The following is a 26,731-nucleotide window of genomic DNA, read 5'->3' on the forward strand; positions in this document are numbered from 1 at the left end:
GACAAAGACAAAGTGCTAATATGAAAAAACATGAAAAATAGTTCTGACAAAAACTGGAGACAAAAAATGTAGTGCAAAAAACATGAAAAACTGACAAAACGTGAGTGCAAAAAACTGTGGTTAAGACTAGGCAAAACGGAGAGCAAAAATCCAGGAAGCAAAAAAAATGGCACAGAGATGACGTGAGAAACAGACAAGACGTTCTGGCAAAGTCCCCTTCTGAGAACGGCCTATTCATACACAGCAGAGCAGACCAGGAAGTGAATGCCGGCACGATGGAAGTCCCATCCCAGATCCGGATTGCGCTGAACTGGGAGATAGTAAATCTCCAGAGTGGAAGTCCAGGGTGGATCATGACATATACAATCCCGGTTGCTGGGTATTTTTACCTAATCTGCATGTCCTTGGTCTGTGGGGGAAACCAGAGCACCTGAAGGAAACCCATGCAAACTCCACAAAGGAAGGCCCCTATCGGCCGTGAGGCTCGAACCCAGAACCTTCTTGCTGTGAGGCAACAGTGCTAACCGCTGCACCACCATGCCACCCTGTTGAAGTGAGAAACCACAAAGTGTAAACTCCTCTATTCTGGAAACATCTGTAAACAAGAGAGCCCAGTGAGGGTACGACTGTTTATAGCTGCTGTAACACAAATGAGAACAGGAACTGACTTGTTTGGTGGACGTGGATAAAAAGTATGATGTGATTCTTGAATAAATTCGTTATATATATCAGCTTTCATTTAGCAGACGCTCTTATCCAGAGCAACGTACAGCATACCTAGAGGAGCCTGAGGAGCAGTAGGGGGTTAGGTGCCTTGCTCAAGGGCACTTCAGCCATTCCTGCTCGTCCATGGAATCAAACCAGTGACCCTTTGGTCCCAAAGCTGCTTCTTTATCCTTTAGACCATGGTCAGATGTTTAGAGAAACAGCTTTGGGACCAAAAGGTCACTGATTTGATTCCCTGAACCAGCAGGATTGGCTCAAGTGCCCTTGAGCAAGGCACCTAACCCCCTACTGCTCTGGCAAGTGTGGTGGCGTACCTTGTGTCTGATTAGCCAAGGGAAAACTGATGATGCAATTCAGTTCGTGTTCATTCTGTTCCAAAGCGCCAACACTGGAGACTCCTTCCATAAAGGTTACCTAAACCTTTCCTTCCAGAAAACTTCACCGTATCGTTTATATGAAGCGTCTGCTCTCCAAGTCTCTGTATGAGCTCTTCGGAAATGATAACACATTCAAACAAGAGCTTTGATACTGTATAAACCTGTGACTTCATCTCATCTTATTATCTCTAGCAGCTTTATCCTGTTCTACAGGGTCGCAGGCGAGCTGGAGCCTATCCCAGCTGACTACGGGTGAAAGGCGGGGTACACCCTGGACAAGTCGCCAGGTCATCACAGGGCTGACACATAGACACAGACAACCATTCACACTCACATTCACACCTACGCTCAATTTAGAGTCACCAGTTAACCTAACCTGCATGTCTTTGGACTGTGGGGGAAACCGGAGCACCCGGAGGAAACCCACGCGGACACGGGGAGAACATGCAAACTCCGCACAGAAAGGCCCTCGCCGGCCACGGGGCTCGAACCCGGACCTTCTTGCTGTGAAGCGACAGCGCTAACCACTACACCACCGTGCCGCCCAACCTGTGACTTGTACAAAAAATGAATTAACCAATCAGATTTAAGAATCCAGCAGCCCTCTGGTCTAAGTAAATCCTTTCACAGTGTTTCATTGCATTTTTCTTTGTTTTTCACATTAAAACAGCTAACAGTCCACATGGGGGAAATAAGATAAAGTTCACGAGCTTCTCCGAATGCAGTAATGACTGCGTGAATTAATTTTACATAAATACACCTTTTCAGGCATAAATAAACATCGCAAACGGTTCCCTCCAGACTGCTACCGCGGCAGTAAAACGGACGCGTTTCTGCTAAGTCATACATCACCATGCTAATGGTGCTATTAACATCGCCCGCACCGTCGCCCTCCAAATGAGAACTTTGTATTGTTTGGCTCGGATACGCATAATGACGAGCTGCTAAATGATTCGCGGCATTAACTTTGAATGACATTGAGTAAGTCGTGAGCGCTAAGAGATTAATGTCACCTGCGGGTCTGAAGCAAAGTTAGCTTACGGGAGCTGGGGGAGGGGAGGGGAGGGGGGTATTTATTTGTGGTCATTTGGCTGCAGTTTGGCCTCGGAGCTGGTTTTGTTGTGAAAAAGGCCGAGAGAGAGAGTGAGAGAGAGAGAGGAGAGCCATAATTGAGCTGTCAGTATTCTGTTGTGTTGTGACTTTCCCATCTCCCAGAGTGGAAAAAAAAAAAACACGTTTTTCCGCCCTTCCCTCCAGAAAATGTTATTTTCCATGACACCATGCCATTACTCCTTTCATTCCTCCCCCACTGATCGCCAATGTCTCCATCAAGATCGTTTCAGTGTATTTCGTTTCATAAAGCTGAACCTCGAGATCCTGCCGTGTCTCCACACGAATGTGCTTTCAACACAAAGAGCCCAAACGTTTTTATTTCACTTTCCTCCTCGTCCACAACCTGCCACCCTCTTTCAAAAGGGTTACACCTTCTTCTCTCTGTCTCTTTTTTTTTTTTTCCTCTGGTTTATTGCTGTGATGCTCTGAGAACACCCTGTCTCCTGTGATTGGCTCCAAAAACCATACGATTGGTGATGGCTTAGTGGATAAATGTCACTCTATTTAAAATAATAATAATTAAATAAATACAAAATTGATGTTGGGGATGCTTGTAAAAAAAAAAATAATTAAAAGGAATAAATAAAAATCCTTTGGCTTGAGACAGACAAGAGGGAAGAGAATATTAAACCGGAGTGAAATGTGCAGGATTTCTGTGTCAGGTTCAAGAAAATCCCCTTCTAATGAACTCCTGGTGTCACACACACCTGTGGTCCCTGTTAAACCAGAGAGAGAGAGCAAGAGATGGAAAGCGAGAGGTCTGAGTGATACACAAAGCTTCTTCAATCCCACCTGTGCAGACTGCAATCCTCATCTCTCTCTCTCTCAGCTCCCAGCGCTCCGCCGCAGCAGGTGACGGTCCTCACAGTGGGAAATCAGAACAGCACCTCCATCAGCATCTCCTGGGACCCGCCTCCTGCCGATCACCAGAACGGCATCATCCAGGAGTACAAGGTAGGAGGAGAACTCCGCTCCCCAGGCTCTACCGGTTATTTACAGGTGGATGAAAATTATTTCAGATACTTTTCCACCAATTGGGTGCGTATCGAGCCATTTAGTGAACCAAAGAGTCAACAGAGAGAATAAAATTCAATCAAATACATTATTCAATTAAATATAAATAACGGTGGTGTTTAAAATAATGACTAGTGGAAGAACCAACACCAAAGGAAATTAAATAATTAGTAAAACAATAATAGTGTACACACATGAAAAAAATAAAATAAAAAAAATCATTCAACTACACGAGACAAGTAGAAAGGCATAAATTGATTAAAAGAACAGAAAAGAAATAATAAACAGTAAATAAATTGTGGTGATTTCATAGACAATAGAAATAAAATCAGATAATTCAAATATAATTAAATAAAATATTGAATAAAATGCATTATAAATAAAGTACCTATATAGTATTTATTTTTTTATAAAACTAAATCTCATCTCATTATCTCTAGCCGCTTTATCCTTCTACAGGGTCGCAGGCAAGCTGGAGCCTATCCCAGCTGACTACGGGCGAAAGGCGGGGTACACCCTGGACAAGTCGCCAGGTCATCACAGGGCTGACACATAGACACAGACAACCATTCACACTCACATTCACACCTACGGTCAATTTAGAGTCACCAGTTAACCTAACCTGCATGTCTTTGGACTGTGGGGGAAACCGGAGCACCCGGAGGAAACCCACGCGGACACGGGGAGAACATGCAAACTCCGCACAGAAAGGCCCTCGCCGGCCACGGGGCTCGAACCCGGACCTTCTTGCTGTGAGGCGACAGCGCTAATCACTACACCACCGTGCCGCCCCTACATTATTATTATTATTGTTATTATTATTATAAGAGGGCAGCACGGTGGTGTAGTGGTTAGCGCTGTCGCCTCACAGCAAGAAGGTCCGGGTTCGAGCCCCGTGGCCGGCGAGGGCCTTTCTGTGTGGAGTTTGCATGTTCTCCGCGTGGGTTTCCTCCGGGTGCTCCGGTTTCCCCCACAGTCCAAAGACATGCAGGTTAGGTTAACTGGTGACTCTAAATTGAGCGTAGGTGTGAATGTGAGTGTGAATGGTTGTCTGTGTCTATGTGTCAGCCCTGTGATGACCTGGCGACTTGTCCAGGGTGTACCCCGCCTTTCACCCGTAGTCAGCTGGGATAGGCTCCAGCTCGCCTGCGACCCTGTAGAACAGGATAAAGCGGCTAGAGATAATGAAATGAGATGAGATTATTATAAGACATACTTTTATCCAATTCATATTTTTTATTTGTCATATTTATTTAATATTTAAAATAATTAATTTTATCCATCGAGCAAAAATAGACCTTTTTGAAGGTATGAACATATTTGTGTTCAAATATCAAGAAAAGTATGATGGTGTGTTAGGGCTATTGTAAGTTAAAGGAAGTCATACATTTATAAGAAAAAAAAATATCCTGTGAGATTATGAACCCATAAATTTGCAAGGAAAAAAAAAAAACTAATTCCAAGATTAAAAAGTCACAAATTTATGAGGGAAAAATAAAACAACTAAAGAAAAATTGTGAGTTTTGTTTGTTTGCTTTTTGTGTCAAGGCACCAGATCAGTTCACTCACTACACTGGTCCTAATGCACCATAGTAAAAAAAAAAAAGAAAGAAGGAAAAATGAAATAACATGTACATATTAGTGCTGTCAAAAATGTCGCGTTATTAACGCATTAACTTGACTCAATTTTAACGGCGATAATTTTTTTATTGCGAGATTAACGCTCTGTGACATGATGTAGGTTTTTCATAAGCTTTTGAAACTGCCAGGAACTTGGAACAGAGACTTTGCTTAGAAAAACAATAGCAGCTAGACTGTAATGCCACGCCCCGCACAGCCAGAGTCCTCTGCCCTCCCCCGAAGAGCCACGGTGCTCGGATTAGGTTTTGTTTTCCCATCGGCGGCTCCAGCCCGACTTTGCAGTGGCTGTGACAAGACGTGTTATGCTCTGCAATAAAAAAAAACAAAACATTGGTACAACCAGTGTTCGAACTATGCCGATATTTTCGGGGGGTCCCTTTTTTCCCCTTGGGGGGGGGGGGGGGGGGGGGGGTGCTTGTGCTTGTCTCAGAGCGCGGCTCTCCATCGCGTGCTCACTTCGGATATGCAAATGCTTCCCGTTACACACGATTGCTATGTCAATAAACATCATTTTACCAATATTTTAGAGACCCCCCCAACATTTCCCAAATCATGTTTTCAAGGGATCTCATGTCTGTTTCAGGGGATCTCGGATCCCCCGTGTACCCCCGTAGTTCGAATGGTGAGCAAGCCCATTCACTTTTTTATGCTGATAAGAGAATTACATGGTTTTTCATGTGACAAAAATGTGCGATTAAATTGCGATTAATCGCGAGTTAACTATGACAGTCGCGACATTAATCGCGATTAAATATTTTAATCGCTTGACAGCACTAGTACATGTATAAAAAACGAATTGGTGAGCCAGCCAGGAGTTTTCAAGAATTTTTTCAAAGTTGAATAGCTAAATGAATAAATGCAAAGTTTAGTTATTTTGTGAGTGTGGAACAGGTAAACTATTTGTATATATAATTTTTTTCCCCTCTTTGCGTGGCTCGTCCCTTCTGTTCAGATCTGGTGTTTGGGAAATGAGACCCGTTTCCACATCAATAAGACGGTGGACGCTGCGATTCGCTCGGTGTTGGTGGGCGGGCTGCAGGCGGGGCTGCTGTACCGGGTGGAGGTGGCGGCCAGCACCAGCGCAGGAGTTGGAGTGAAGAGCGAACCTCAGTCCATCTTCATCGGTACCACAAACACTCCATATCTGTACCAGCCTCTGAGATCGACCTGGAGTTTATCAAACTGAAAGAACTTTTTAAGGAGATGTATTAGTCCAGATGTATATCTGATGTCCTCGTGCTGTTTGAGAAAGTTAAAGCTACCATCAGTCTACATCAAAATGAAATTCTTTTATATTATATATATATTTCACTTTGCAGAATAAAATGTGATTCATGTAATCCCTGACCATTCCTGACTGGTTTGACCCATAAGTGATGATTTGTCCGGTGACATGCCCTTATTTCCCAAATGTCATCCTCGCTATCTATCTTGACTCTCGGCCTCCGGGAGATGCATCAGCCCATATATCACTCCTGAACCGTGTGTGTGTGTGTGTGTGTAGGTAAAGACTTCCGAGATGTGATTGTGAGCGGGGACAAGAATAACAGCATCACGGAGCAGATCACGGATGTGGTGAAGCAGCCAGCGTTCATCGCTGGGATCGGTGGAGCATGCTGGGTCATCCTCATGGGCTTCAGCATCTGGCTCTACTGGAGGAGGAAGAAGAGGAAAGGACTCAGTAACTATGCCGGTAAAAGAGAAAATATCGTTTTGTCCTGTTTCTCATTCTCACAAGGCGAGATCGGCATTTGTGGAAGTGTTCACCACCTCTGAACACACACATACACACACACGTCCCCTTGAAAGCTGTAGCACTTCTCACTCCAGCCTCTTAACACGCACTCTTTCTTCTTTATCTCCTTGTTTTGCAGTTCAGTCGTTCACCTTCACCCCGGCAGGTACTGTTCATTTGTCCCGTCTATCACTTTTCCACTCCGTCCGTCCTTCCTTCCTGCGCTTCCTCCACTGCTTTCCTTAAGGCCCAGTCACACAGCCAAAACTTACGATTTACGCATGAATTGCGCATAAATTTCGAGTCGTGCGCGATTCATCAGTGCTGTGCGTAATTCATAAGTTTTTTTGACGTGGAGCATCAGTAGTTGTCAGTGGATGTTCGACGAATCGGGTTTGTGCGCGATTCCAGGTTTTGAGCTGCTCAAAAATATTGATCACGCACAAGTATGCGCGATTGTGCGCCGTTTAACGTAATTCGTGCGTCCTTTGCCGTAGTTCTGACGCGGACAATGCGCGACATATGCGTGGAGCGTTAGTGGTTGATCGCAAGAAATTTACCGCTACCGCGCACGTCGATGACTTTTCACTGACGAATAACGCACATATCACGCATGTCTCGCCGTAGTAACACGTACATTTCACTGATATCCACTGACAGTCACTGACAAAAAAACAGAAATTGTCCCTCTTTTGACCCTATGCGCTGATGTGCGTGATTTGTAAGTGATTGTAAGTGATTTGTACGTAGTTCATGCGCAATTAATCGGTGATTTTCAACCACGCACACCCCCAAAGAATGGTCAATTTCTCCACTGACAATCACGCACAAGCCAACTGTATACGTGATTTATACGTGATTTATGCGTGATCGGCTGTGTGACTGGGCCTTTAGTTCGCTCATCGTATCGTCCCCGGCGTCCCTCGTCCTGTATCCATCTCGTCAGCCATGTTCATTTCTGGCATCCGTGCACTAATGAAAGTGATCGGAATACGAAATACTGGAAGGAATTTGCACAGTAGATTTGGGCGGAGTCTCCCAAAAGTGAGATTGCACTTTGAAAAAAGGATATATATATAAAATCCTAATGATGTTCGTGAGAAGCAAATGATGAAATTAAAATACGTCATTAAATCTATATCGATTTGGATTACAGTTCATTTAGCTTCACTTGATATTAACATTGTTGGCTCATCCGGCCGACAGGTGATGAGTTTATACCATCATGTGCCGTCCGGCGTCGACCACATTTCATGAAAATCACTTCTTCTCTCTCAATTCTTCACCGATTTTTATTCTTTTCGGCAAGAAGGTCGGTCTGTCTGGGGTGCATATAGATAGTTTCTACCCAAATTTGCATAACTGCAATTAATAATGAAGATATGGAATAATTAATCAATCCCTAACGAGCAGTTTCCACACACATCGCTTCTTCTCCCTCAATTCTTAACCGATTTTGATTCTTTCTGGTATGAAGGTAGGGGGACCGAGGGTGCATAGAACTTCCACCCAGATGTGCTTCATTACAATTATTAATCAAGTTATGGACTAATTAAACCTTAGTTCCTTAAGTAGTTTAACAAAAATCGCTTCTTCTTGGTCAATTCCTTGCCGTTTTGGATTCTTTCTGGCAAATATTTGAGCTGGACTGGTTGAGAGTAGAACTACGCAAGGTGGCCCTCTTTAGATCGTTCCTTCTGGACTATAGTGAGCTACGCCGTCACTGATGGTCTCGTTTAATTAATCTGAGGGCCAAGCGTTCAATCAATTTGTCAATGTTGCTATAAATAAATAAATAAATAAATATACAACAGTAATAATAGTATAATAGTAGTAAGTTTATATATGTAATCACAAAAATGTATATCATGATGTCACATTTAAAAAAAAAGTGTTTTCATTTCGCTTGAGCTTGTAATGATATTTATGAGAATAAAAATACATTTATTTCTAATGTTCCACATTTTCTTACTTCTGTCTCAAGGGGTTTGGTTGTAAACACCATCCAGAGCTATAATGTCATCATCGTCCTTCAAAGGAAATACAACCCCGATTCCAAGAAAGTTGGGACAAAGTACAAATTGTAAATAAAAACGGAATGCAATAATTTACAAATCTCAAAAACTGATATTGTATTCACAATAGAACATAGACAACATATCAAATGTCGAAAGTGAGACATTTTGAAATTTCATGCCAAATATTGGCTCATTTGAAATTTCATGACAGTAACACATCTCAAAAAAGTTGGGACAGGGGCAATAAGAGGCTGGAAAAGTTAAAGGTACAAAAAAGGAACAGCTGGAGGACCAAATTGCAACTCATTAGGTCAATTGGCAATAGGTCATTAACATGACTGGGTATAAAAAGAGCATCTTGGAGTGGCAGCGGCTCTCAGAAGTAAAGATGGGAAGAGGATCACCAATCCCCCTAATTCTGCACCGACAAATAGTGGAGCAATATCAGAAAGGAGTTCGACAGTGTAACATTGCAAAGAGTTTGAACATATCATCATCTACAGTGCATAATATCATCAAAAGATTCAGAGAATCTGGAAGAATCTCTGTGCGTAAGGGTCAAGGCCGGAAAACCATACTGGGTGCCCGTGATCTTCGGGCCCTTAGACGGCACTGCATCACATACAGGCATGCTTCTGTATTGGAAATCACAAAATGGGCTCAGGAATATTTCCAGAGAACATTATCTGTGAACACAATTCACCGTGCCATCCGCCGTTGCCAACTAAAACTCTATAGTTCAAAGAAGAAGCCGTATCTAAACACGATCCAGAAGCGCAGACGTCTTCTCTGGGCCAAGGCTCATTTAAAATGGACTGTGGCAAAGTGGAAAACTGTTCTGTGGTCAGACGAATCAAAATTTGAAGTTCTTTATGGAAATCAGGGACGCCGTGTCATTCGGACTAAAGAGGAGAAGGACGACCCGAGTTGTTCTCAGCGCTCAGTTCAGAAGCCTGCATCTCTGATGGTATGGGGTTGCATTAGTGCGTGTGGCATGGGCAGCTTACACATCTGGAAAGACACCATCAATGCTGAAAGGTATATCCAGGTTCTAGAGCAACATATGCTCCCATCCAGACGACGTCTCTTTCAGGGAAGACCTTGCATTTTCCAACATGACAATGCCAAGCCACATACTGCATCAATTACAGCATCATGGCTGCGTAGAAGAAGGGTCCGGGTACTGAACTGGCCAGCCTGCAGTCCAGATCTTTCACCCATAGAAAACATTTGGCGCATCATAAAATGGAAGATACGACGAAAAAGACCTAAGACAGTTGAGCAACTAGAATCCTACATTAGACAAGACTGGGTTAACATTCCTATCCCTAAACTTGAGCAACTTGTCTCCTCAGTCCCCAGACGTTTACAGACTGTTGTAAAGAGAAAAGGGGATGTCTCACTGTGGGAAACATGGCCTTGTCCCAACTTTTTTGAGATGTGTTGTTGTCATGAAATTTAAAATCATCTAATTTTTCTCTTTAAATGATACATTTTCTCGGTTTAAACATTTGATATGTCATCTATGTTCTATTCTGAATAAAATATGGAATTTTGAAACTTCCACATCATCGCATTCCATTTTTATTTACAATTTGTACTTTGTCCCAACTTTTTTGGAATCGGGGTTGTATAAGCCAGAAAGACGTTTTTGTTTTTTTTCTTGTTTTGTTTTTTTCTTCCGAGCTCCCGTCTAGCTGTTTAGTTTAGTTGGTTTATTGTAGGAGGACAGAGGAGGACAGGAGGAAGACAAAATCCTGCCACCACCTGAAACTAAATTCCGTCTTCAGTCCATTTCATGTGCTACATGACAAACAGTCGCTCCGTTAAAGAACAAGGTTTTGTCGATATTTGTGTGTCATCCTGAATAAATTTTCACATAAAGTCCCTTATAATGAGTTCTCACTCATGTGTCCATTGGCGTAATGGTCTGGATTTGTACCATCTCGTCCATGTGTTTCAGCCAGAAAGCCATCTTTCATCCTTTCCTGCTTTAGATATCCAGCTTTGTATGTTTTTTTTTCCCTTCCAAAGCCTCTGTGGTTTTGTCTCCAGCACCATTGGCTGTTCGATCATAAACATACAGCATGTGCATAAAATAATCGTTCTATCTACAGTATCTGTAGTGTGTGTCTAATATTTCTACACATCTTCCTGTCTTGAGAAAAGAACTTAAAACTTAAAATGGAAGTCTATAGTCTATACCACAGCCTTGATTGGTCAGACGAGAAGGTGTTGTTGATTAATTTTCTCGAACAGCAGCTCTGACAGGAGTGCACCTGGGTTATATTAATGTGCTCGTTCGAATGCATTATCGCTTCTGGAGTAACATTTAGCGTGACTTACAGGATACGCATCGCAGTTACGATACATATTTCTTTGACTCCACGTGCCATGCGCCAGAAACAACACCACCACATTTATTATGGCGTGACTCTGCTGGGTGCCTGGGGGACAGCAGTGAACCAGCGCTTTCACTTTACAGCACTACTGTAGCATTACCATCCAATATCATCGTGCACAACAAGAACGAATCGATATGAATCTGCAGTAGGTTTAGATTACAGTGCCTTGCAAAAGTATTCATCCCCCTTAGTGTTTGTCCTGTTTTGTAGCATTACAAGCTGGAATTAAAACGGATTTTTGGAGGGTTAGCACCATTTCATTTACACAACATGCCTACCACTTTAAAGGTGCACTTTTTTTTATTGTGACAATAAGATGAAAAAACAGAAATCTGGAGTGTGCATAGGTATTCACCCCCCTCAAAGTCAATACTTTGTAGAGCCACCTTTTGCTACAATTACAGCTGCAAGTCTCTTGGGGTTTGTCTCTATTAGCTTAGCACATCTAGCCACTGGGATTTTTGTCCATTCCTCAAGGCAAAACTGCTCCAACTCCTTCAAGTTAGATGGGTTGCATTGGTGTACAGCAATCTTCAAGTTATGCCACAGATTCTCAATTGGATTGAGGTCTGGGCTTTGACTCGGCCATTCCAAGACATTTCACTGTTTCCCTTTAAACCACTCCAGTGTAGCTTTAGCAGTATGTTTAGGGTCATTGTCCTGCTGGAATGTGAACCTTCGTCCCAGTCTCAAACCTCTGGCCGACTCAAACAGGTTTTCCTCCAGAATTGCCCTGTATTTAGTGCCATCCATATTTCCTTCAGTCCTGACCAGCTTTCCTGTCCCTGCAGATGAAAAGCATCCCCACAACATGATGCTGCCACCACCATGCTTCACTGTAGGGATGGTGTTCTCAGGGTGTTGGGTTTGCAACCACATACAGTATGGCATTTCCCATGATGACCAAAAAGTTCATTTTTTGTCTCATTTGACCAGAGAATCTTCTTCCATGTGTTTGGGGAGTCTGCCACATGCTGCTGGGCAAACTCCAAATGTGATTTTTTTTTTTTAAGCAATGGACTTTTTTTCTGGCCACTCTTCCATAAAGCTCCATTCTGGGGTGTACAGCTTAAAGTGGTCCTATGGACAGATACTCCCATCTCCGCTGTGGATCTTTGCAGCTCCTTCAGTGTTCTCTTTGGTGTCTTTGTTGCATCTCTGATTAATGCCCTCCTTGCCCGGTCTGTGGGTTTTGGTGGGCGGGGCCTTCTCTTGTCAGGTTTGTAGTGGTGCCATGTTCTTTCCATTTTGCTATAATGGATTTAATGGAGCTCTGTGGGATATTCAATTTTGGGATATTTTTTATAACCCAACCCTGATCTATACTTCTCCACAACTTTTGTCTCTGACCTGTTTGGAGGCTCCTTGGTTCTTATGTTGCTTGCTTAGTAGTGTTGCAGAGTCAGGGTCCTTCCAGAACAGGCTGATTTAGGCAGACATCACGTGACCAATCATGTGACACTTTGATTGCACACAGGTGGATCTTAATCAACTAATTATGTGACTTATCAAGTGAATTGGTTGGACCAGCTCTTATTTAGGGGTTTCATACGAAAGGGGGTGAATACCTATGCATTCTCCAGATTTCTGTTTTTTCATCTTAATTATCGTTTGTGTCACAATAAAACAATAAATTTCACCTTTAAAGTGGTCGGCATGTTGTGTAAATCAAATGGTGCCAACGCTCCAAAAATCCATTCTAATTCCAACTTGTAATGCAACAAAACAGGACAAACACCAAGGGGGATGAATACTTTTGCAAGGTACTGTATCTACAACTAAGGAAAGATGCTCATAATTGCTATTGAACTGTACAATAATTATGTTTACACAAGTGTGCACAGCAAAGTAAGGAATCATTCAGGTAAAAAAAAGCAGACAATGCAAAGATACATTGCCCACTATGAAAAAAACGAGGAAGATAAAAACCTTCGGGGGAAAAAAAATGACTGGAAAACATCCTCCACGACCAAATGCAGCGTATGAGCTCCGAGGGTTCGAGCTGCGATCTTGAGGTTTCAAACTTGATGTCAAACAATCATCTGGTTCTAAACATCAACTGTCCAACAAGCAAGTGGACTAATAAAATTGTTTTAACTCATTTTATATAGGCGGCACAGTGGTTAGCGCTGTCGCTTCACAGTAAGAAGATCCGGGTTCGAGCCCCGTGGCCAGCGAGGGCCTTTCTGTGCGGAGTTTGCATGTTCTCCCCGTGTCCGCGTGGGTTTCCTCCGGGTGCTCCGGTTTCCCCCACAGTCCAAAGACATGCAGGTTAGGTTAACTGGTGACTCTAAATTGAGCGTAGGTGTGAATGTGAGTGTGAATGGTTGTCTGTGTCTATGTGTCAGCCCTGTGATGACCTGGCGACTTGTCCAGGGTGTACCCCGCCTTTCACCCGTAGTCAGCTGGGATAGGCTCCAGCTTGCCTGCGACCCTGTAGAACAGGATAAAGCAGCTACAGATAATGAGATGAGATGAACTCATTTTATATGAAACTGTCGTGAATATTTTCCATAAAGTGTGTTAGTTAATAATCTCACATTATTTATAAAAAAGCAAATTAAAAACCCAGCCATCTTAGGTAAATAAAGATACAAATTTCATCGTCTGGTGGTCAAGTGTTTGAGATACGTTGCCTTGAACTTACGATCAGGTTCCCTGTGGTGGTGGTGGTGGTACTCGGATGTTGTTCGTATGTACGGTCGTTGTACGGTCGCAAAAGCCATCAAAAATCAGGTCAATGCTTCACCATATTCTCTGACGTATGGAGCTCTGCTCTGCTAAGAAATGTGTAATCGTCAATGTGGTGGAATCTTCTCTAAAGAGATGTTTATTTAGGGTTTATGGAAGGAGTCTTCAATGTCAGGAAAGTCTTCAGGACAGATGGATTTCTGCTTCGTGGTTTCTCAGTGGTTCTTTTTTTTGTCTAATTAACTTCTAGAGATAGAATAAAAGAGAGGCTCATGAGAGAACGACTTTCACAACATTAAACTGTAACTTTAAAATTGATTAAAATGTGCTGTTTTGTGATGTCATTCTTTATTAAAAATACATTAACATTAGAAATTGCTGTGGTATAAGAGGAATAAAACACTCCATTCTAATCTGCTTCGGGACGGTTACAGGAATCCTTTTCTTATCATCATGTCCTTATATGTATATCAAACACATTTTAAGCTACAAAAAAAAATACAGGTCTTACAATAACAATAAATGTCTTCCCTTTGAATAAGCAGAAATCTCATCTCATTATCTCTAGCCGCTTTATCCTGTTCTACAGGGTCGCAGGCAAGCTGGAGCCTATCCCAGCTGACTACGGGCGAAAGGCGGGGTACACCCTGGACAAGTCGCCAGGTCATCACAGGGCTGACACATAGACACAGACAACCATTCACACTCACATTCACACCTACGGTCAATTTAGAGTCACCAGTTAACCTAACCTGCATGTCTTTGGACTGTGGGGGAAACCGGAGCACCCGGAGGAAACCCACGTGGACACGGGGAGAACATGCAAACTCCACACAGAAAGGCCCTCGCCGGCCACGGGGCTCGAACCCAGGACCTTCTTGCTGTGAGGCGACAGCACTAACCACTACACCACCATGCCGCCCATCTCAGAAATTATTCATCTCATCTCATCTCATTATCTCTAGCCGCTTTATCCTTCTACAGGGTCGCAGGCGAGCTGGAGCCTATCCCAGCTGACTACGGGTGAAAGGCGGGGTACACCCTGGACAAGTCGCCAGGTCATCACAGGGCTGACACATAGACACAGACAACCATTCACACTCACATTCACACCTACGCTCAATTTAGAGTCACCAGTTAACCTAACCTGCATGTCTTTGGACTGTGGGGGAAACCGGAGCTCCCGGAGGAAACCCACGCGGACACGGGGAGAACATGCAAACTCCGCACAGAAAGGCCCTCGCCGGCCACGGGGCTCGAACCCGGGACCTTCTTGCTGTGAGGCGACAGCGCTAACCACTACACCACCGTGCCGCCCCTCAGAAATTATTATTATTATTATTATTTTAGATTTACAGCCTTATTCTTCATTTGTGTTTTAATATAAAACATACATTTCAACCCTCAGTGTTTACAGCATTTACACACAGCTTGCTGAGGTGATGGAGTTGATTTTCTGCTCAGCCAGTTCAGAGTTATTTCACAACATGGCTTCTGTCTTTATTATTCTGTAGCTTACAAAAAGAATAGCACTTGATCCAGCACATCTTTTTTTTTATGAAGTTAGTGACCTTAAAAAAAAAAAAAAAAGGCTGAAATGACCATAAGTAGGAGCAGATGTCCCATCTATCAGACTAAGACTGAAAACTGATGGGATTTTAATGCTCTGCGTGTGTCCTCCTGCACTAAATCCTTATCAAAAGGGAAGTGCATTCATATCGAACTACAACTATTCCTTAGAAAGAAAAAAAAAGAGCATACATGACTTGGACAATGATATCCAGGACATTCAGATGAGTAAGAAGGAAATCATGGCATCTTCTGAATGCAACGATGGTTGCAAATATTCTCCTGATGGGCTGTTGCTAAAAAACTGTGATCTTTTCGAGGTTATGTTTCTTTGAAAGATATGCAAGAGGAGTATGATTTTAGCATTGTCTCGACCCTTGGAGGGTATTCATTTCTATTTTAATTACAAAGCATTACATTAATGGCATTTACAACATACTCAGAGCAGCCTAGGGAGCAGTTCAAGGTTAGGTGCCTTGCTCAAGGGCACTTCAATCATTCCTGCTGGTCCCGGGAATCAAACCGGTGACCTTTTGGTCCCAAAGCTGCTTCTCTAACCCTTAGGCCATGGCTTCCAAAAGGACATTTTGTTATGTTGAGTAAAATTGACTTACTTATCCTGACTTATCCTTATTTGTCCTCTTTATGCCTTGTATCGGCACATAAGACCATCTGGTTTCCGTAACTATGACTTTTCTTTAGCTGAGAGAGTTAGGCTACATCCACATGACAACGGCAACAAGATTTTTTTTTTTTTTTAAATATCGCGTCCACATGGGCAACGGATCAGTAAAATATCAGGTACATATGGCAACGCAACACTTGCTGAAAAGGATGCAATACACATGCCACACCTCTACGTGCGCTGTAAGACGGTCCCATCGGAGACACCAGAACAATAGAAGAAGTAGGACGTATGCGCATAAACCCCTTCTTCTGTAGCATCAGCCACATAAAGTTTTGATTATTAATCAGTAGCGTATAACGAAACACGCGGAAAGAGGAATGAATGGGGGTAGATGGAAGCCGGTACGCCAACATTCTGATATCCTCCAGAATTCTTTAATGGCCTGGAATAAATTGAATGCTACACGTTGATGGATTACTTTGTTCTTCTACGCCCTTTTTGAGGAATGTATTTTCAGACTTAAACCAACATCTGAAGAGGTGAGATCGCTCCTTTTTTTTTTTCCCTATTTTTGCTGGCGGGATTGTTTTTGTTTTTGGAAAGCAGTGAAAATATTTTGTAAGCGCGTTTCATGAACCAAGTTATAGGATTTGTTGACAACTCACATCGAGTTCGTTACACTTCTACCCGGCGTGAAGCACTGACAGTCATGTGGTTGTGATGTCATCGTAAACAAATCCGTTCTACTCATCCAGACGACTTCGCAACGGTGCCGTTGCCAGATTTTTCCACTCTGGAACCCGTTCTCGAAAGATTTCGTTTTGGGGCACCCAAAACACCGGTGCCGTGTGGACGCCAGGCCGAAACGATAAACAATTTTATCAGATTATATCTGAATCCATTGCCGTGTGGACAGGGCCTTAGTCTTGTGCTCAATCCCCAACCTGGAGGACCAGGAGATTCGCCATGAAGGTTCTCCTCCTCTAGATGCAAGTCTTAGGAGCCTACATCTACCTGATATGACATCAGTCATCTCTCCTAAACAGGGTGCTTTACTCACCTATCGACTCCCATGCACCCAGCTATTTAACCCATATATACCTGGGGCAAGGTTGATGAGTGCTAGGGCATATCCACACACCTGCAGGCCTACACACTTGGTGCGCCGAGATCCCCTACAGTCTGTGACGTAACAGTTCCAATGCATTGCCGCAAGGAGGCACTGGAGGAGTCTTGGTAATGGCAAGGCTACGTACTGGCAGGACTGACTTACACACTCAGCTCTTGTTTTTGCAATAAATTACCAGCCAGCTGCAGTATAATTGCCTGTACAACACTAGACGCTTATCATTACTTTGGTGTAGCACCACCGTGCTTCACCGTGTAAAATTGATGGAGGGTATTTTCACGGTAAGGGTTAGGGTTTTGCACATGAAATAAGGGGGATGCAAACTTTTGAGCTTGCTGTTAAAAGTAACTCTAAAACTCTATATTAGACTTCTTTCCTTCAACAACCAAACAAACCCCCTCCAAAATAAAAATAGTTTGGATATTTATTATAGAACAGAATGTTGTGTTTGTTTTGTTTTAAATAACGTTTTCATCTGTAAATGAAGGGGGTATAAACTTTTGCACTGAACTGTATATCAGAATCACAGAGGACCGCAATGGAAATTAGTCCATATTAAGTCCACTGGACTTTTTTTTTTGAGTAATCCTTGGTAGAATATACTATGGTACAATTTTTTTTTTTTTTTTACTCATTCACCATTGTGTATTTTACAATATGTGCCTGATGTATCTAATGTACTCTCTTTTTTTAAATACCGAATAAACAAAAAAAATTGGGAAAAAGAGAATTAAATTGGCTGTACAAATAAATTGGTTTGGAATAATCACTGGAAAGGGTGTGAATGTGTAAATAAGGAATAGTTTTCATCTCAGTCAAGTTCAACCTGAAGAAAAAGAACAGATAGGTGAAGAATATTTATATTTCAGAGGGTTTTTTTTTTTAGCATGTCTGAGTGGTGAAAATGATAAATCTGTAACAAACAAGCGTGAAATAAATGGCCAATCTATAAATTTAAAATGGGGGAAAATCCCAAATTGCTTCTCTCTCTCCCTCATGCTCCCATAAATATCACCTGTACTACTGTCTAGACATTAACTATAATGATTCTCTCTCTCTCTCTCTCTCTCTAACCCCAGTGACGTTCCAGCGTGTTGATGGAGGCTTGATGAGCAATGGAAGGTACGTTCTTCATCATTTATCCCTTTTTTATACCCCACTTATCATCACAGTGCTGATCATAGTCATCCTCTCTGAATCAGGTCATCAAAACCCTTATTCTTCAGCCCATTCATTCAGTTTGAGATTGATGTTCCACTTTAGTGGAAAATGATGCAAATGTTTCCTCAGAGAGTTCTTTGAAAGTGCAGTTTCATAGAAAAAGGTGTTGTCGTCCCCCCTGTCCGGGTGGCAGAGGAACAACCGGCACTAGTCCACCATTTATTATTAATCTATAATAGGGTGCAAATGTACAGGAAGAAACTAGCAGCGATGTGGTGACCAGAGACCATCGGCATACGTGTCAACCTTTGGTCAATCAAACCTGTATAACCAACCTCCAAAATCCGTATTTCCCTTATAAAATCCGTATAAGATGCAAATTAAAATAATTTACCTAAAATTTGAATGATAATTAACCATGATATATCCCAGTTACTTTTTATTCAATATTAATAACAATAAACCTTCAGAATGAATACAAAGCTCCAATGTTTGACAAAAACACAAAGTGTTATCAGCGTAGTTACGAAGGAAATACTTCGTTGTTTGGAGACAGGTTTCACCGAGTGGCTATTATGCGCGAGACTTCATGTTAGCCACAAAGTCAGGAAAATCTGTTTGTAAAATTACGTTATAATGACCAAATACAATGAAAAGTATTTTTCCAGTCTCACCTGTGAAAGGTAATCCCATGTGATCTTGTTTGGACGGTAAACCTGTTGGTACAGTTAAACGCAGCACATGAATGAGGCATCTTTATTCTCAGCTACTGTCTAGACGCTATACCAGAGACGGTTGAAGAATCTCCACTTTGCCACATCCAATATGGTGGCGAGGATGACGTATGATTCTACGCAGAAGGCGGCGTCTATGTTTATATGTCTGTGACTTCACGGTTGGCGGGAATCTCGCAATGCGGTGTGCGCATGATCAAAAGTGGAACGAAGTCTCGCTACCACAAAATAACGCGCGATTTCATAAGACTCTTTACTGGCTGTCTGTGGTGTACAGTACGTTTGTAAATGTTATGCGCTCTTTTATCATCGTGGGAATTGATTATAGCTCTAAATAAATATTGAAGTTTTTTTAAAGAATCCGTATAACTTTATTTATACGCCCGTATACTACGTTTATTGAATCAAATCCGTATAAAATACGGACATTCCGTATAGGTTGACATGTATGCATCGGTGACTTGTAGCAATGACATGTGAAATAACCTTTGGTGATGCAAAGTACCAAGTTAATCTAGTCTCAACTTTGAGGTGACGCGATTGAGATGGCTACCAATGGGAGCGAAGGACACCATTGACTGACAGATGACTCCAACACTGAATTATAAATAAATATACAAGAGGGATACTTTGGCAACCAGAGCCTGGAATAGCCCGAGCGACCAACTGTCAGCTACACAGCAATCGACTAAATGAAACTTAGTATTTATAATTTCTGTTTCCTTGCCATGTGATATGGGAAACACTTGAAAGCTTTGTTTTTTTCTGCTTTTTCAGCTAAAGTAACATTCAGACCAAAACCAAATAAATTCACTGACTGGTAAAGTCAATTCACTACACGGGAAAGGAAGCATAGCATGAAAGACACGTTTGTTCTAATAGCACACTTTATCATAGCTTGTTACTATTATATGTAGTTACTTTCATGTTTGCAGCAACTTAATCAATGTGAATGTTAACCTATGAACTTGTGAGAGTCAATCTCAACCAATAGAAGACAAGTAGGTGGGGCTGTGGCCTGTATACTTGGTAAATTAGAAGGGCACTCAGTATAGTAAAGTTCAGATCTCCACCAAGCCACATGCTATCAAAATCAAATCACTTGAACCTAGGATCATATTTGAGCTGTCCACCAAATTTCATCCAAATCCGTTCTCTATTTTTTGAGTTACATTGGGAATAGGCAAGAAAAAATCCTGGATCTGCATACATATCTGGATCCTGGATCCACATACATATCCAGATTTGCTTCAAAATCTAATCAATCGTTTCTTGGCCCATGGATCACCTTTCCACCAAATTTCATCCAAATCCATTCACTATTTTCTGAGTTACGTTGGGAACAGGCAAAAAAATCCTGGATTCACATGCATATCTGGGTCCTGGATCTGCATGGATATCTGGATCCTGGATCCACGTACATATCCAGATTTGCTTCAAAATCTAATCAATCGTTTCTTGGCCCATGGATCACCTTTCCACCAAATTTCATCCAAATCCATTCACTATCTTCTGAGTTACGTTGGGAAGAGGCAAAAAAAATACTGGATTCGCATGCATATCTGGGTCCTGGATCTGCATGGATATCTGGATCCTGGATCCACATACATATCCAGATTTTCTTCAAAATCTAATCAATCGTTCCTTGGCCCGTGGCCCACTTTTCCACCAAATTTCATCCAAACTTGTTCGCTACTTCTTGAGTTACAGTGGTGCTTGAAAGTTTGTGAACCCTTTAGAATTTTCTATATTTCTGCATAAATATGACCTAAAACATCATCAGATTTTCACACAAGTCCTAAAAGTAGATAAAGAGAACCCAGTTAAACAAATGAGACAAAAATATTATACTTGGTCATTTATTTATTGAGGAAAATGATCCAATATTACATATCTGTGAGTGGCAAAAGTATGTGACCCTTTGCTTTCAGTATCTGGTGCGACCCCCTTGTGCAGCAATAACTGCAACTAAACATTTCTGATAACTGTTGATCAGTCCTGCACACCGGCTTGGAGGAATTTTAGCCCGTTCCTCCGTACAGAACAGCTTCGACTCTGGGATGCTGGTGGGTTTCCTCACATGAACTGCTCGCTTCAGGTCCTTCCACAACATTTCCATTGGATTAAGGTCAGGACTTTGACTTGGCCATTCCAAAACATTAACTTTATTCTTCTTTAACCATTCTTTGGTAGAACGACTTGTGTGCTTAGGGTCGTTGTCTTGCTGCATGACCCACCTTCTCTTGAGATTCAGTTCATGGACAGATGTCCTGACATTTTCCTTTAGAATTCGCTGGTATAATTCAGAATTCATTGTTCCATCCAAGCCGTCCTGGCCCAGATGCAGCAAAACAGGCCCAAACCATGATACTACCACCAACATGTTTCACACATGGGATAAGGTTCTTATGCTGGAATACAGTGTTTTCCTTTCTCCAAACATAACACTTCTCATTTAAACCAAAAAATTCTATTCTGGGCTCATCCGTCCACAAAACATTTTTCCAATAGCCTTTTGGCTTGTCCATGTGATCTTTAGCAAACTGCAGATGAGCAGCAATGTTCTTTTTGGAGAGCAGTGGCTTTCTCCTTGCAACCCTGCCATGCACACCATTCTTGTTCAATGTTCTCCTGATGATGGACTCATGAACATTAACATTAGCCAATGTGAGAGAGGCCTTCAGTTGCTTAGAAGTTACCCTGGGGTCCTTTGTGACCTCGCCGACTATTACACGCCTTGCTCTTGGAGTGATCTTTGTTGGTCGGCCACTCCTGGGGAGGGTAACAATGGTCTTGAATTTCCTCCATTTGTTCACAATCTGTCTGACTGTGGATTGGTGGAGTCCAAACTCTTTAGAGATGGTTTTGTCACCTTTTCCAGCCTGATGAGCATCAACAACGCTTTTTCTGAGGTCCTCAGAAATCTCCTTTGTTTGTGCCATGATACACTTCCACAAACATGTGTTGTGAAGATCAGACTTTGATAGATCCCTGTTCTTTAAATAAAACAGGGTGCCCACTCACACCTGATTGTAATCCCATTGATTGAAAACACCTGACTCTAATTTCACTTTCAAATTAAATGCTAATCCTAGAGGTTCACATACTTTTGCCACTCACAGATATGTAATATTGGATCATTTTCCTCAATAAATAAATGACCGAGTATAATATTTTTGTCTCATTTGTTTAACTGGGTTCTCTTTATCTACTTTTAGGACTTGTGTGAAAATCTGATGATGTTTTAGGTCATATTTATGCAGAAATATGGAAAATTCTAAAGGGTTCACAAACTTTCAAGCACCACTGTATGTTGGGAACAGACAGACAAACAGTAGCGAAAACATAACGTCCTCCAACAAAGATGGACGAGCTGCTACTAGTTAAATCGCACTCATCCTAGATGTTTGCCTCACTTTTGCTTGGTACAAATCTAGGGACATTTAAAACTAGCTTGCTAACATTTATTTGTACATTTATTTCAAAAACACAGCCTCCAGAAACATATTGTTCGACTCAACAATACCACATGATCAGGTATCAGTCTGAAAGTGACGGAATATGAACCCATACCATATTTGAGCCAGCATGTTTAATTTGTTTCCTTTGAAGCGTAAAAGTGTAAAGATTCAAACACAACAGAAAATCAGTCGCTTGCCTTCTCGTCAGGAGATCGCAAGTTCAAATCTCGACCATGCTGCACCAACTGGCCGCGTTCTCTGAGTGGGAGGGGCATACTCTTTCTCCCCTATCAATCACAGTGACACTAGCCTATCGTGAGCGTCTGTGAGCTCATGTATGTGAAAGACGATGGATAGCAGACAGTGTGTGATATCGGTTGGCTGGAGGAAGCATGTGTTGGACTTCACCATCCCTGGTTGGTAGCTTTCTTACGATAGGTGAGAGCTAGCTGGTGTGTGTGACCGAATTGGGGAGAAAATTTAGACCCATAAATGGAGAACATAAAACCAGTTCCTGCTAGGAGGTGATTATTTGTTGGACCTGGCCAACCTAGCCTAGCCTTGCAAATCACTGGTTTTACAGCCATATGTTTGATGTATGTTCAAATCCACAATCAGCGTATAGCAGCAGAAGGTTCAAGGCTCCTTTGATAGCTCCTGATTGTGTGTGTTCTGGCTCAGAACCCAGCTTTGTCCTTGCATGCGGCTGTTTCACATGACGACGTTCATCAACCACACGCTATTTCCACATGCGTCAACCAGGGCTCTAATATCGATATATGACTGATGGATCTCAAGATAAGAGCTGCCTGTTTGTGTAGCCTGCATAACATAAGGAACACATGCACACACACACGCACACATCTCTGCACATCTCCCTTCACAGCCGGCTGGTCTTTCTCATAAATCTCACCCCCAAAAAAGAATTAGCAGAAACAATTTAAGCAGAGACGGGTTTTATTTTATCATTTGTCACGGCGCCCCTTCTTCATGAGGCCGAGGCGGACCCCTGCAGTGATAAATTTGCCTGTCACCCTACCGAGGCAGCAGGGATATGAGCATGTGTAATAATGTAAAAATAATTACCCTGGGGAGAGGCACGCCGACTCAGATAACCCTACCGGAGCCTTCCAGCAGACTCGGCCTGCATTTCGGTGCAGAAAAAAAAAAACACGAGGTTCATTTGAATGACACCAGTTACTCAGATCCTCTGGAGAGGAAGATCCAAAGATGCTCACGAAGCCCTTTATTATACCTGACTGGCCAAATCCACTTGAGAGCTGATCCGAAGTGTGTCTCGGATCCCAAACTAGGCCTGTTTACCTCACCACTTGTGGAAGGGTTTTTTTTTGTGGTTTGGTTTGGTTTTTCTACAACCAAAACCTCATTATCAGGCTTTGAATGAGCTCAACACGTACATTAATTTTGCAAGTGACTAAACTTTGGAAATCATGAGATAATGAGGATCAACTTCCATCAGAATAATTGTAAAATTCTTCAATTGCTTGAAATTGCATTTTACAAATGAAAATTAAAACTTGAATAGGGAGTAAATTGGGTAGCACGGTGGTGGAGTGGTGAGCACTGTCACCTCCTAGCGAGAAGGTTCTAGGTTCGAACCTCATGGCCAAGGGGGACTTTTGTGTGGTTTGCTTGTTCTCCCCATGTCTGCATGGGTTTCCTCCAAGTGCTCTGGTTTCCCTCACAGTCCAAAGACATGCAGATTAGGTACGGTAAAATACCCAGCCACTGGGGTTGTACAAGTCAGTGCATACTTTGTGCCGGTCCCACCAAGGGTTGCATCAGGAATGGCAACGGGTGTAAAACCCATGCCAAATCAAAGATGCAGATCATAAATTGGGTCAGAATGGAAGCAGATGATCCACTGTGGTGACCCTGAATGGGTGCAGCTGGAAATAGAATAAGTAGCAGTATTGTAGTCGAGTCACTAAACCTCGAGTCCCCAGTGTTCATGTCCAAGTCATTAAAGAAAATTTTGAGTCAAGTCCACCATTGATCTGAGTCAAGTCCAAGAACAAGACTCCATCCGTTCCATTTGACGGTGTCTGTTGCTGCCTTTACCGTATGCGAAAACGTCTCTGCTACTGTGTTGGACTAATGTTCCTGCTCAACTGCCCCATTTTAGTTAATAGGCTACAGATAAGAAGCTTGTTCATCGCTCAGCAAGCCCCGCCCACTATCAACAGGGCAAATAACATGAGAGAGGGTTAACACTAGCTAGTTCATCACTCAGCAAGCAAGCCCCGCCCACTATCAACAGAGCAATGAACATAACATGTCACTTCCTTCTCTGGGTGGAGTCTTCACAAATGACAGTTGAAATTTGAGGTCGTCCCCGTCATCTCCTCGATAGTTCTTCTACATATGGAACACACAGCAGTGCATTTTTTTCCCACTGCACGAGAAGTCTGTATAAGCAAAGCAGACAATCCTAGTGGCGTTCTGTCCGGGCATTTTAGCGCCATTAACGTTAGTTTGTTCCTGAACATGACGCATGAACAGGTGAATGTGCATTCTCTTGCACAAAATTAGTATAACAATTAATGTAGATATAAATATCTTATGCCAAATTTTTATGGCATGTTAAAAAAAAAAATTAAGAAAAAATCAGAGACCTCATCTACAATTTACGAGTCCGAATGCAGTTAATGCACGAGTCTGAGTCATCGGTGCTCAAGTCTAAGTCAAGTCATGAGTCCTTAAAATTAGGGCACGAGTCGGGCTCAAGTCTGAGTCCTGGACTCGAGTACTACAAGCCTGATAAGTAGTAAATTAATTAAGATGGCTATTAACTTTAGGCTGGTCAGTTTGTTTTTAATCTGGTGAACTTTGTTTTTAATCACCAAGAAGAAGAAAAAATCCAGATGTAGACCACAAGAACAAATGAAAAAAAAAAACTTGAAGGGCACTCGGTAGAGTAGAATGTACACTTCCACGAAGCCACATTGTCATCAAAATCAAATCACTTGAACCTAGGATGATATTTGAGCTGTCCACCAAATTTCATCCCAATCCGTTCACTACTTTTTGATTTACATTGGGAAGAGACAAAAAAAAAAAAATCCTGGATTTGCATACATATCTAGATCCTGGATCTACATACATATCTGGATTTGGATCAAAATCTAATGTATTGTTCCTTGTCCCATGGCTCACCTTTCCTCCAAATTTCATCCAAATCTGTTTGCTACTTTTTGAGTTACTTTGGGAACAAACAAATAGTGGTGAAAACATAGCCTCCTGCAACACAGTTGGCAAAGGTAATACACAATTATAGTCAAAGAAGCAGCACTTCACCAGCAAAATCACCCCACCTATGTTAGCAAAGATGGGTTCAAATTGCAAAGTAGCGACTAAATTATCAATACATAGTTTGCACATGACGTCACAGAGTCGGGGATTCCCTAGTGGCGGGCATCTTGCGGGTCAAGCTTACCGTATGGGTCACTGAGCACACATTGTAACGCGCGAGTACAAAGTCTTCAAAAGAACCCAAGCAGGCTATTTAAAGCTAGCAATGGTGCACACCTGCTGTATTCACGGCTGTCGTAATAGGTCAGATGATGATGTCAAGCGGAGCTTTTATGGAATTCCCACTGTACGGGAGCACGAAGGCGAGCAAACAAAGAAACTCAGCATACAAAGGAGAAATCTATGGCTTGCGAGAATCAACCGCAAGGATTATCAGCCTTCCAAACACAGTAAAGTCTGCTCCGATCATTTTATAAGTGGTAAGTTGTTTAAATAAACAATTAATTGTGTTTAAGTTTGTTTTTGGAAACCAAAACATCATGTAAACAATCTCTGGAGAATGCCTAACTGGAACCGCTGAGTGTACGTTTACATTGTAATGTACACTTAATATCGCTCGTTTGTCACGTTTTCTATTTCTGTTTCCAATGTTTACATACCTTGGCTGTAATTAGGACACGACTGTCACTTGTTTTTATATGGTGGACTTCGCGGACCCAGCCACAGACAAAATAATTGTATGACTCCAGCAAATTGTATGCTTTGAGGTTGTCAAGTGTGTAGGCGCTTTTACTATTCACGAAATAGTTCACAATATCAGGGTATGATATGGATGGCAGCCCTGCATAGTCACTTGAAAATGCATCTTTGTCCACTTCGCAGGGGTCAATTCCCCCAATCAAGGCCAGTTTGGCTGCATACCGTTGTCGTGAGATGTCGTCCAATGTATCTATATACTTCCGTTTGCTTGATTTTGCCGACATTGATCTTTATTTTAGAAAACTGACTATATAACTTCATAAATTTGTCCGAGATAATGTAGCCGGTAATGGCGAT

At 42.2% G+C, this 26,731-nt stretch overlaps 1 protein-coding gene across 1 annotated transcript in view; it reads left to right on the forward strand.

Annotated features, from left to right (window-relative positions):
* Positions 1-26,731, forward strand: part of robo2 (roundabout, axon guidance receptor, homolog 2 (Drosophila)) — a 553,585-nt gene that overhangs the window by 440,747 nt on the left and 86,107 nt on the right. The window contains 4 exon segments of the mRNA XM_060943573.1: positions 3,046-3,170; positions 5,824-6,017; positions 6,404-6,564; positions 18,126-18,168. Of these exon segments, the coding sequence (XP_060799556.1) occupies positions 3,046-3,170; positions 5,824-6,017; positions 6,404-6,564; positions 18,126-18,168 (523 nt within the window).

The sequence above is a fragment of the Neoarius graeffei genome, chromosome 17 (assembly GCF_027579695.1).
Source record: "Neoarius graeffei isolate fNeoGra1 chromosome 17, fNeoGra1.pri, whole genome shotgun sequence".
Taxonomy (NCBI): Eukaryota; Metazoa; Chordata; class Actinopteri; order Siluriformes; family Ariidae; genus Neoarius; species Neoarius graeffei.